This window comes from Urocitellus parryii, chromosome 8, assembly GCF_045843805.1.
Source record: "Urocitellus parryii isolate mUroPar1 chromosome 8, mUroPar1.hap1, whole genome shotgun sequence".
NCBI lineage: Eukaryota > Metazoa > Chordata > Mammalia > Rodentia > Sciuridae > Urocitellus > Urocitellus parryii.
Window position 1 is genome coordinate 106,389,458 of NC_135538.1, and position 14,190 is coordinate 106,403,647.

A 14,190-nucleotide genomic window follows, 5' to 3' on the forward strand; every position below is an offset into this window, starting at 1 on the left:
CATTAATCTCCAGGATATATAAAGAACTCAAAAAACTTAGCACCAGAAAACCAACCAACCAACCGCGAATAACCCAATCAATAAATGGGCAAAGGAACTGCACAGGCACTTCACAGAAGAAGAAATATGACTGGTCAACAAATATACGAAAAAATGTTTCAAATCACTAGCAATTAGAGAACTGCAAATTAAAACCGCTCTGAGATTCTATCTCAACTCTAGTCAGAATGGCAAGTTTCAAGAACACAAGTAACAATATTTGGTGGCAAGGATGTGGGGGAAAAGGCTCACTCATACATCACTGGTGGAACTGCAAATTGGTGCCACCACTCTGCAAAGCAGTATGGAGATTCCTCAGAAAACTTGGAATGGAACCACCAACTCACAAATGGAACTCACTCACTCACCCAGTTATCCCACTCCTTGGTATACCGCAGGATTTAAAATCAGCATATCATAGTGACATAGCCACATCAATGTTTATAGCAGCTCAATTCACTGAGCTATGGAACCAACCTAGGTGCCCTTCGACAGATGAATGGATAAAGAAAATGTAGTGCCTATACACAAGGGAATAATATTCAGCCATAAAGAACAATGAAATTATGGCATTTGCTGGTAAATGGATGGTACTTGAGACTATCATGCTATGTGAAATAAGCCAATGCCAAAAAAAAAAAAAACAAAGGTGGAATGCTCTCTAATATGCAGATGCTAACACACGATAAGGGGGCAGGTAAAGAAAAGAAATTCATTGGATTAGACAAAGGGGAATGAAGGGAAGGGAGGAAGAATGGCAATAGGAAAGATGGTAGAATGAGTTGGATATAACTTTCCAATGTTCACATATGCATAAGAGCAATGTAACTCTACATTATGTACAACCACAAGAATGGGAAATTATACTGCACGTATGTATGTCAAAATATACTCTACTATTATTTTTATCTAAAAAGAACAAATTAAAAACAAAATAGATATGCTTATAACTTTTATTACCCTGGAATGTGTGCATTATTTTTTCCAAAATGTTCACAGAACATTTACAAAAATTCTTTGTCAATTGACCACAAAGATTACCTTTACAAATTAAGAGTAGATCTTTGATAGGAATCAATTCACTGATGTTAATTCAATACAATTCTAAAAAATAATAAAATCCCCAAATCTTAACTACTTGGAAATTAAGAAATGTATTTCTAAGTAATATTAGGACAAAGACAAGTATTTTACAAAGCAATGAATAGCAAAATGTTTTGTACAACCATCTGTAGGACTTAATGAGAGCAATCCCGAGAGTTGAAATAGGGGGAAATTTGTCAATTTTGACTATCAAAACTAATAAAATTAGGAACAAACACAACAAGAAAGGAAAATGTAATTGAAGGGCATTAAATATGTCAGTTTACCCTAAATTAAGTTTTAAAAAGTTTTTTCCTAGAATTCTGTAAAAATATGCTTAGGTTTCTATGGGGGAAATAAATGTTCCTATGTAGCTAGGGATCGAATAAAGTAGAAGAATAAGAGTGTATATAAAGGGTTGCGGTTGAGGCTCAGTAGTAGAGTGTTTGCCTAGCAGATGTGAGGCACTGGGTTCCATCCTCAGCACCACATAAAAATAAATAAATAAAATAAATGTATTGTGTCCATCTACAACTAAAAATTTATACACATTAAAAGATATTTTTAAAAATGTATATAAAGCCTGTGGTGTCACTGAAGACTAAACATAAAGATGAGTGAAACAAAGTAAAAGAATCTAAGATATATAAGAATTATAAGATGTGGCAAAAGTTTTCTAAAATATAAAAATGTATATGAATGGTACTGTACCAGTGATACTGACTGCTAGATGGTTAATGTGGGTCATATCTATCTGGAATTTGAGATTGGCTGATAAAAGGGAAGAAAGTGGGGACATTGAATTAAAGAAAAAACACTTGAAGAGGCAACATTTCACTTATGGATGTTTATGAAAACTTTTGAAAATAAAGTTTTTAACAAAAATGATAAAAGTGAAGAAAAATGATTTATGGACCTAAGATAATAAAGTGAATTCTCATATCTTTATAGCTATTAAAACACATTTGATCCATGAACTTTACCTTGTCAAATTGTTCAAATATCTCATAATTATGCTTTTTAATAAGTTTTCCTTTTATTATTCATTTATTATTCATTTTGCTGTTATCTTTGTTGCATAAAAGTTTATGTTAATTCTCCTTTTATTATCAGATGCTATCCTACTCTATCTCATTTAGTGCTGTTGGTCATGACTACATTTTATAACAAAATGTTACTAGTGACTGTGTTTATCTCATATATTCTTACTTTTCACTTTTTTCTATTATTTGTTTCACAAGTATCAACTATAAATAGTATATAACAGTATTTTTTTCGAATCTTTAAAAAGTAATCATATAACCCTTTCACACTTACTATAGTAATTAATAACTTGATTTTATTCTTTTGATCTGATTGTGATGTATAGATGACTTAATTCTATATGACTTCCACATTTATTTTGGTTACAAGAATTCTCCTTTCAAAGATAGTTGTGAGAGAATTCCAATTCTGAATTTTATGTATTTAATAAATGCAATGGTTGATGCAGACAAACTTACTGAGACTATTTTTCTTTCTTCCGTGATATTCATGAAGATAAACTAAGTGGCAACAGTAACACAAACAAAAGACAAAAAATTGCTCAGGACTTTCTCAACTCTATTGACCAGACAGGAGAACTTCTGGCAATGTTTGAAGATGATGAAATTGATGAAGTTAAACAAGAAAGAATGGAGGTATAGTACATGCTTCTCTTTTTACAGTAACGTAACAATCATCATGGTGCTTGTATATTTGGTTCTTGTATTCTTCAACTGTTTTCTGAAATCCCCAAATCAATTGTTTTATGTCTCATGGCAGCAGTATACAGAGGAGTAAGGTCTGGAGAAAGATTCAGACATTGCCTTTACAGTTGAGTTCAGGAAATAGCTTAGTGTTTCTCTGTTTCTTTAAAAGTGAGTAGGTTTCCCTAATCTGGATCTGACATTTGCTGGGTTTTATTTCATTAAAACTTGTACATAATTAATCATTTACTTATTTTTTGTTATAAATTATCTAGTTGTATTTGGGGCAGAGGTAATTTTTACTGCTTTTGTTTTGGCCTGTAGAGTGCAGAGATGTTTTTTAGACTGTTTCTAATAGGCTGTGGTCAGCCTCATCAGTTAAGATAGTATCTAAAGCAATTGCATGTTTTATATCACTGTAACACAAAGTTAGTGACATATATTTGGATTCCATAGATTCATTGTAACAATGAAGAAGAAAACATATGTCTTCTACTTATTTTAGCTATCTATAAATAAAATTGATTCTTTAAATATACTTCAATAAAATTAAGAGTAATAATTTTGTCTGCATGCCTTCCAAACTGCAAGGCAGTGGTCTTATATTCTTATTATAATACTTTTACATGTAAGACATCACAGTTTTTCTCTTTTCTTTAAATTGGGCAAGAGAGGTAATTCCAGAATTCCAAAAGATGTTGCTAAATGTCTACATTATCATACACTTTATCTACACATGCTAAAAATAAATTATTTCATGTTAAATTCTGGAGGAAGTCCAATAGACATAATGCTTTATATACTGTAACAACCTTCTTTAAGGAATTAGTATGCTTAGATCATGAACTGTGATCTAAAGGCAATGTTCTTTTAGGTATCAATTACTTTAGAAATGTGTGGTTATCTTGGTTTGGGGCAACTGCAAATGGTTTTAGTTCAACTTTGCCTTGGGCCAAAAACATGCTAAGTTGTCCAAAACAGATGATAAACATGCATTTCTGGTGTCATTATGGCCTAAACAGGATATGATTGTTTAGTGGCATGGTTTTGTTTATGATGTATTATGTAGAGAGAAAATCTTGTTTATGCTTTATTTTTAAAATATTTTATATTATAAAAATAGGCATTAAAAGTCATTAAGGAAAGGGTCTACATAAAACAATTAAAATTGAACAAGTAGCTTTTCAAGTTTGATGTGAAAATTTTAGCTAATCAAGCTTGTTGCCCAGAAGGGGATTCCACAATCAATGAGGAAGAGAAGAAATGGAGCATTTTGTAACTCTGAGCTCATGCTTGGAAAATCAAGTCAGTAAGGTACTAGTTAAAATCAATAAAATATTTGGAATTTAAGAGTAGAAAAATCTTGAGCACTTACATAGTCTGTATACCACTTCCCTATGTTATATTGGATAATAAAACATCAATAGTTAATAAAATTAGTGAAATTCTGCTTCATCTATATAATAAGCAAGAGATTAACAGGTAAAGTTTTTATAACTAAAATCTTCTGTAACTCAGACAATAAAAAATAGTTTTGATATTCTACTCATCCATATAACAGAGTGCATCTGAATAAAATGTGATGGACTTGTAGACATAACTATAGACAGTAGAAAGTGGAACTGTTAAGAGCAAAGGCCTTGCCTGCTTCTAATTTGACAAGTTACAGTTTCAAGAGTAAACCACAACTGTGGCAGTCCATCTGAAACCACTTTGGACTCACAGACTGCAATCTCTTGCTTTTAAAGTGCAGTAGAATAATCATTCTTGGCATCATTGAGTGATTTGATTTTCCTCTAAGTATGACTTGGAGTCACAAAAACTATTTACTGTCTTCTCCTCTAGAATATATGAAAATGGTATAGACCTACCAACCATGCCTACTTTGTGTTCTTTTTGTTGTTGATGATGATGTTTCATTAGTTTATTTAAATTAATTTAAGAGAGGGAAACTTTTATAGACATAAAATCTCACTTGGGATTCCAGTTTTGTCCCAAAACATTGATCAAGCATACAGAAAACAGAATGGCTTATTTGCTATGGTTTTCAGCTATATGTGTGTGCCTGCCTTTGTGTTTCACTCCTAATGTACTTCATTACTATTAAGTACTATGTGACATGAAATATGAAAAATGTCTTACTTTTACATCCTTTTACCTTGCTAGTTCATCATCAAGATAGCTAATTAATTCCTACCTTGTTTATTGGCCTCCAGCACCAAATTTCTTAACACTTGGGTGTATCTTTAGTAGAGATACATAAATATGATCTTTGAAGAGCCTCTCAGATTATCAAATAAAATTTAAAAATGTTCAGAGTCATTTTTAGTGTCTGAAGGACTGAGAAGTATAAGCTGGAAAACGGTAATCATAATAATAAATAAAAATACAGCTCTCTTCCAGCTACCCCTCATTATACCTATTCCCCTCCTAAATGAGGCAGGTGTGCTCTGACGTTGATAATGTTTTGTTATTTCATTTTTTAAATTCTAATCAAGTAAATGGACTTGGTGTAAACCAGAAGTTTAGAAAAAAGGGAGAAGTATTGTCATTCACAGAACATTTCTACCTAAGATGCTGCTACTCTGCTTACAGAGGAACCTGAGAAACTCAGGTTTACCATTGGCAAAGTAAATTATCTAGCTACTGAGTTCACAGAGGGCATGTAAACAGTGGACACTTTAAAAACTTAAGTAAACTGTGTCTTCACTCCTGTCTTCAAATTGATTATGAGTATTAGAGAGCAAGAATTATAACTTACTGGAGAAAGTGGTCTTTAAACAGGTTAGGGTGCAGAAAATCCTGTGTCTATTTATGTTAAGTCAGTGGCTTCATACTTTAATCTGGAAAGAAAGCAGAAAGGTGGGAAATAAAATTTAAGGTAGCTTTTTTTTTTTAAATAAACCCAGGGGAGCTCTATCACTGAGTTATATCCCCAACTCCTTCTTATTTTATTTTTAATTTTAAGACAGGGTCTCTAAGTTGCTGAGACTGGCTTCAAATTTGCAGTCCTCCTGCCTCAGCATCCCAAGTAAGTGGGATTACAGTCATGTGTCACTGTACCAGACCTAAAAGTTTTTGTTTTTTTAATAACCTTAAAATTGAGTAGTATTCTTGATGGCTATTTGAATTTGCTTAACCTGAAATGAAATGGCTATCAATTTTTAAAACAAGCGTCTCACCAAGCTTGAATGATAAGAGAAATTGGGCATATTGTTCAACTGTGCCTCAAGTATTATGAGGTTGTGATCCTTAGGGATTTTCTGTCCCAAGCTTATGAAATTTTAACAGGTAAATGAACTAGAAAACATATCAAAGAGCCATGAGGAGTAAATGACTATGAAAGTTCTCTATCTTCTTCTATTTTTCAAGTGTCTTCTTTCTTTTAGTCCCTATTTCTACCTGTGATGATATTTATTAATTATGAAGGAAAGGAAAATAAAATGCTTTTAAAATCAAAGAGTCCAAATATACCTTAAATAAGAATGACACAAAAGAAAAAACACTAATACCAGTTTAGATAAACATTTACAAATATCAAAAAATTAACAGATTGATTTAAAACCTGAAACTCAAAAAATGTTAATAATTTAAATGTATGTGGCATTAAGAAATTAAGATAGGGTTGAGGTTGTAGCTCAATGCTAGAGTACTTGCTCAGCATGTGTAAGACCCTTGGTTCAATTCCTAGCACTGGAAAGAAACAAGAGAAAGAAGAAAGAGCCAGGCACAATGGTACATGCCTGTAATCTCAGTGGCTTGGAAGGCTGAGGCAGGAGGATCTTGAGTTCAAAACCAGCCTCTGCAAAAGCAAGGTGCTAAGCAACTCAGTGAAACCCTGTCTCTAAATAAAATATAAAATAGGGAAGGGTATGTGACTCAGTGGTCAAGTGCCCCTGAGTTCAATAGCTGGTACCCCCACCCCCCAAAAAAAGAAAGTAGAAAGACTAGGAAGATGTATGTAGTTTATATATATATATATAGATAGATATATATATATATATATGCACAGTTTTATATAAATATATACACCTATGTCCATATAGATATAGTATATAGGAATGTAAATCATTGGACTAGATTTTTTTCCATATTTTTATTGGTGCATTATAGCTGTACATAATGCTGGGATTTGTTGTTACATATTAGTACATGCATAACCTATAAAGACCAGTTTATTTTTAAAGGTAAAAGAACAGTTAGAGATATGTCAGACAGCCCCAAATGCTAATGATAACAACATTAGTTTCATTGAAAGAGAATTTAAAGAGAAAAGCTTTTAAATGGAATAAAGACAGTGATTTTATATTACTGAATGATGTTGCCTATATTGAAAATAAAGTAAATATAAATCCCAGAGCATTCAATATAACAAAAAAACTTTGGGTAGTTCAGAAAGGTCACAGAAATGCATTTGTGGTAGAGACTGGAACATACCATTCCTGATCTTTAACAGATTGATTCATGGAAATAAGATTCAAATAAATATCTATCTGCTGAATATGTGTAAATTTTATAAATAAGCAACAGTTTTAAAATCTTATTCAGGTAGCTCCAAAGAGTCCCTGAGGAGTAGGTGGCCCCTACCTAACCCCCACACCTTCTTTAGTCATCATTCTGCAGTTTAATGTAGTGCCTCTTCATCTCATCAGTGAGGAAACTGTTTGTCTACTGTTTTAATTGATAAACTATTCAACTGTCCATAAGAAGAGTCAACAAAGGATATGATTCATCAAAAGAGCATATTGCCATGTCTGGTTATTTTAAGGGTAATTTTTGTTCAAATGATTTTAAAAGTACTTTATGAAATTATTATTCAGGAAATGCTAATAGAAGCACCTCAAGGACTTGATATTTCTAGCTATACAGGGCAGCATTAATGTAACTTACTATGTTTTTCTGACCTAGAAGCTACAAAAATGGTAGTATTATTTAGTTGTAGAAGAACTCAAAATTTTACATATAAGATGTAGCTCTGATTTCTATTTGTGACTTTGCATCTGCTATCAAATTATATTTTATCCATATCTATCCTCTTATAGTAAAGGTAAATACAAATCACAGGAGAAATAACAATAATGAGCATAAGATAACTGCTTGCAATTAGCAAAATTCATTTTTGCCTATAAAATCGTGAAGAATAAGAGGATTGGGCACATACTATTAGTAGAAACGTAGGGTGGTAAAATACAAAGTATTTCATCTGATACCACATAAAAAAAGATGACTAGGGATAAGTATGAACCACTGAATGCTAATGAATTTGAAAACTTGAAAGAAATGGTTGAATTTCTGAACACATTTGACTTAACCAGAATTGAATTGTGAGTTCAATAATGTTTGTCTAAATTTCCCTTGGAGAACACACTTTCAGTGTTTATTGACATGAAAAATAAAGTAGAAAACATTTTCAGGTTTTTATTTTGTTTTGTTTTTAGCATTTTCTAATTCTTACCCAGGTCTTTGCCAATACCATTGATCTGACAGGTGGTTGTCAAGGATCTTTTAGGATTTTCTTTTCTTTGTGAACTAAGTTAAAGTTATTCTTTGGTACATCCATGCATTGTGTGAAAGTAGAGGTGATTGTAGGATTTTTGTTTATTTTATTTCTGTTTGTTTTTTAATTATTCTCTAGTATTTCTGAATATATAATCTCACATTGTTGCTTTCTGTGGGAAAATGTTACAACAAGATAATTCAGATGACTGCCATCTTTATGATAAATTTTAGTATTACTACCATTTGTCTTTTACCTTCAGAGTTATTCAAAATTCATTACCATTAGTTTTGGGGTGAGATTTAAAAGAATTTTTTTTTCCCTCCATGACCCTCTCCTAAGTCTGCTGTGGAGCAAAATACATGTTGGTAGCATTGAAACTTTACTCAGAAATCCAGTTTTTCCTCATCTAAATCAGAACATATGATCTGACATCCACAGGTATCCTTTGTTATTGAGAAGGAATATTTTAAATCAGGATTTGGTAGTAAAATGTAGGAACAATGATTACTGTTCACTTCCACCTTTCCCACATCAAGGGGTAAAGATAGATATCAGCACTACTAACTATAAACATTATTGTCCACCAGTGATAATACATGTGTGCAGGCCTTTGTGGGGCTGCTGTTTATTCTTGCACAAATGGATTTGATGAACACATACTGATTAAACTGTTCACTTAAGTTTTTATAGAACCAATCAATATTTTGTCTCAAGTAATTTCAGTTTGTTCTTTTTAAAATGAAATCCTCTCTTTTAGGATACATTTCAAGGGTTTTCTTAGACATCCAACTTGTTTATAAAACACCTTGGCAGAGAAGAGTTTTAAAATATCATTGAATTTAAGAATACCACAGGATTTACCACTAATTTACATTTAATGTTTATAGTTCTCAAATTGTGGTTGTTGTAATAACCAAACTATTTTTGCCTTGAATATTTTGTGGATTATATTTCCCTATTCTTTCTCCTTCACCCACATTCTCCACAGTAGGTGGGCAGATTGTTGTTTTATAGTCTGGTTTTTATTTATGTTTATTGGTTTAATCTCAACAAGTTAGTGTTTCTAAATCTGAAAATAAGTGTATTCTGTGTCAAGAGTTTTGTCTTTTTAATGCTTCAGTTTATTTAGTGAAATTAACAGATCATTGCTTCTTTAAATAATTTCTCTCTACTCTCTTCTTTGCATCTATGGTAAGGAGCTACCATTAGTTTACTTATTGTTGCCCCTACCTTCTGATAAATTGTACAAACGAGGCTCTTCAGTATAACTAGATGTATTTCAATGTCATTGTATTCTTCACTTAGAATTAAGAATTTTGGATTAAGTCATAAATATTTAGTTAATCACAATTACACAATCATGAACTTTTTATAGCATCAGTTCACAAAAAGTCTGATCAGATCTTGCCAGTATACTGGTTTTTATGGCTATCTTTTTTTCTACAAGAGTCTTTTCATCCTCATCTCCCATCCTCCCAGCACCCCCACTTTTTATGTGTATGTACTGTACCTGCACACACACACATACACTCACAAACACTAAGGAAGGAACTCTCTTAAACTTGCGTTTTCCTAAATAAGACATTTGCTTTGTTTTCTTTTCCTGGACTGTTCTTCATCTTATAATACCTCAGTTCAGATATTTCAGTATATGATAAATTATGGTGTAATTAGTTATGTTTGTTTACTTTAACTTCCTCAATAAGTTCCTTGAGGGCATGCACTTATTTAGTTTCATCTCTTTTACACTTACCATAGTACCTCAAACATTATAAATTTTCAGGAAATGTTTGTCCATATACAATGAATAAAGTAGATGTAATTTTACAGCTGGAAGTGTGACTATAACTGTTTTTCTACTTTAAAAATGCAATTTCTAATTATATAAAATCAGTTACTTCTTCTGACTCACGTAAGATTATAAAAAGATGTAACCATATAATTATTTTAGTTATGTGCCTTTTCAACACCAGGATTTCTTTGGCAAATCTTTTATTGGTGCTTTTCAGTTGCTAAAGGTTTTCATTGCTTGCATAAATTCCTGTTCAAGTTTTAGCAGTAACTTCGTATTCTAGCTATAGAAGTTATCCTAACTGCACTGCTGAGTAACTAGTGATAAACATTAACAATTTGGGCATTTCATCTTACTAAATCTTACTTTCAAACGTATTACTTTGAAGAAAGGACTTCTACACCTTGTAGTATTTCTGCACCTCAAAGAATAGAAAACAATCATTATTAATAACATTAAATGTCCTGCTTTCAGGAGGCAAATGGAGAAGCTGAAAATACAAAAATGACCACATTTTAGGAAAACACTTTAGAAAAATTCAGAAATACTGGGTGATTGTTTTTATTTTGAAAGAATGCTTTATTACATAAAAACTCTACCATTGTATTTTAAATAACTTAAATAATTAAAAATACAACTTTATTTCCCAAAATGTAGCACATACACAAATATCTGCCAAGAATGCGACTGTATCCCTTACTGTATCTGTAAAAATTATCCAAGCATGGGGCAACAAAAGAAGGGGAGGGAGAGAACTGGGGTTGACAGATGAAGAATTGAAGCCCCTTTTTCTAGGAGTAGCTCTGTGTGAAGTTTTCATTATCCATCTATCTGGAAATGAAATCAAGACAATAGTTCTATTTAAATACCATAGTATCAGAAAGAATAGAATCTTTTTCTCAGAGTTTGCAACACTTATTTTATTTGATCATCATCTCTTTAATTAATTTTGATTTTAGCAATCTCTTTGTCTTTCAAAGAAATGTCTGAAATTCTTTTTTATTAGTTGTGCATGACAATCTAATGATCTTGACATATCATACATTTGAATCAAATGGGGTATAATTTCTCATTTTTCCAAGTGTACAGGTTGCAGAATCGCATTGGTTATACAGACACGTATATACATACAGCAATACTAGTGTCTATTCTGCTGCCCTTCCTGTCCCCCCTTCACCTCCCCTCCCCTCCCCTCCCATCACTTCTCTCTACCCAATCTAATGTGACACATTTCTTTTTTTTCCCCCTCACATCATCATACATGTATTTTGTATAATGATGAAGATAAGTTTATTCAAGGAGATAAAAGAAATCGAAGAGGCATATAAATGGAAAAATAACCTGTGTTCGTAGATTAGAGGAATTAAAATGTCCATGCAACCTAAAGCAATCTACAGATCCATTGGTGTCTCTAACAAAAAATCCTAATGGCACTTTTCGAAGAAACAGAAAAGCACAGTTCTAAAATTCATATGGAAATCACAAAGGACCAAATAGTCGTCGTCTTATGAAAGAGAACAAAATTGAAGGCATCCTATTTTCTGATTTTAAATTGTATTACAAAGTTATCGTAAGCAAAAAAAAATTGGGAATTGACATAAAAAATACATATATAGGGGCTGGGGTTGTGGCTCAGCACTAGAGCACTTGTCTGGCATGTGTGAGGTGCTAGGTTCGATCCTCAGCACCACATAAAAATAAAAAAAAGTAAAATAAAGGTATGATGTCCAACTACAACTAAAAAAATTTAAAAATACATACATAGACCAATGTAATAGAAAACTTAGAAATGAATCCATATATATGTAGTAATTAATCTTCAGCCAAGGCACCAAGAACACAAAATAGGAAGAGGATAGTCTGATCAATAAAAGGTTTTAGGAAAAATGAATGTCCACATGGAAGGGAGGGAGGGAAGAAAAGAAAGGAAAGAAGGAAGAAAATTAGGAAGGAAAGAAATTAGATCTTTTTCTTTTCTTTTTTATTTAATATTTATATTTGGTACCAGGGATTGAACCCAGGAGTGCTTAATCATTGAGCCACATCCCCAGCTCTTAAGTTGCTGAGACTTTCTTTGAATTTGCAGTATTTCTGCCTCAGCCTCCTGAGTCACTGGGATTATAGGAATGCACCACTACACCTGGCAGATCCTTTTCTTTAAAAAAAATTTTTAATTGATTTTTTAAAAATAAATGACATGGGATAGGGAGTGGGAGCATGGGAGGACTGGACGAACTCTAGATAGGGCAGAAGGGTTGGGGGGGAAAGAAGGGGGCATGGGGTTATTAATGATGGTAGAATGTGGTGATCATTATTATCCAAAGTACAGGTATGAAGACATTAATTGGTGTGAATATACTGTGTATACAACCAGAGATATGAAAAATTATGCTCTAATAAGAATTGTAATGCATTCTGCTGTCATATATAAATAAAAATAAATTAATTTAAAAATAAAAATAAATATAATACGTCTCTAAATAAAAATAAATAAATAAATAAATAAATGACAGTGGAATGCATTACAATTCTTGTTACCCATATACAACACAATTTTTCATATCTCTGGTTATATATAAAGTATGTTCATAACAATTCGTGTCTTCATACATGTACTTTGGATAATGATGTCCATCACATTCCACCATCCTTGCTAACCCCCTGCCCCCTCCCTTCCTCTCCCACTCCTCTGCCCTATTTCGAGTTCTTCTATTCCTCCCATGCTCCGTACCCCACTATGAATCAGCCTCCTTATATCAGAGAAAACATTTGACATTTGTTTTTTTCAGGATTGGCTAACATCACTTGTCATTAACTTCTCCAACGCTATCCACTTACCTGCAAATGCCATGATTTTATTCTCTTTTATTGCTGAATAATATTTCAGATCATTTTCTTACACCACACAAAACTCAACTCAAAATGGATTAATGGATTAAAGATAAATAAAACAAACTTTAAAACTGCTAGAAAGAAACATAAGTGAAAAAACTCATTGACATTGGCCTGGGCAATGTTTTTTTGTATATCACACCAAGAGCTCAGGTAACCAAAGCAAATATTAACAAATTAAACTATATCAAACTAAGAAGCTCCAATACACTAAAGAAAACACTGAAACTGAAAGGCAATCTGTGGACTGGGAAAAAAATATTTATAAACCATACATCTGATAAAAGATTGATAGCCGAGGTATAGAAGACACTCACACAATGCAATAGCAAAAAAAAAAAAATTAAAAAACAGCAAAAGATCCACAAATCTAATCATCATGGAAGTGGAAGTCATAACCACAATGAGATCACTCACACCTATCTGAAGAACTAGTATCAAATTGGTAACACATGTTGTATGTGTATGAATGTGTGCATATCTATGTGTGCATGTGTATAAAATATTGTTTAGCCTTTAAAAAAGGATATTACGCTAATGAAATAAGTTAGACAAAGAAAATTACTGAATGATCTTGTATATGCACTCTAGACAAAGAATAATTGGTTGTCTTGGTGGCCCTGGACTTTGTTTCTTTGAGATATCAGTCACCTCAAACTAATAAGATCTTCTACTAGTGTCTCATGGTATTAATATAAATCATTGCATCTACTTGTTTGGGACTTTGGTACTTTTTATACATATCATGGCGATAGGTCAGTTGGGTGTTTAAAAAAAATTTTATTTTCTGAGGCAAGAGACATCTGTAAGAAAATTTACAAATCATTTGTAGTACATTTTAATAATACTGAATTTCATCTTCCCCTTCCACATTGCAAAAACAAAATCAAAACCTGGAAAAAAAGAATTCACATTTTGAAATGCTGGAAAATGTGTTTTGTTTAAATGTACCAAGAATTGTTCAATGTTTGTATGGGTTTGTAGAAATAGGAATCTCATATATAAGTTATATAGCTATCTGGAAGTACATAGGGCAACATCTATTAAACATGTTAAAAACAAAACTCCTCTCTACATGTTCTTTGATCCAGAAATTGCATTTGTAAGTATTGTCCTAAGGGAATAATTTTTGGTTTAATAATGGAAATACTAAAGCT

General features: G+C 32.2%; 1 protein-coding gene across 1 annotated transcript in view; it reads left to right on the top strand.

Moving 5' to 3' along the window:
* Supt3h (SPT3 homolog, SAGA and STAGA complex component) overlaps positions 1-14,190 on the top strand; it is a 458,422-nt gene that overhangs the window by 318,686 nt on the left and 125,546 nt on the right. The window contains exon 6 of the mRNA XM_026394451.2: positions 2,662-2,801. Coding sequence (XP_026250236.1) covers positions 2,662-2,801 — 140 coding nt within the window. The remainder of the gene's footprint in view (positions 1-2,661; positions 2,802-14,190) is intronic.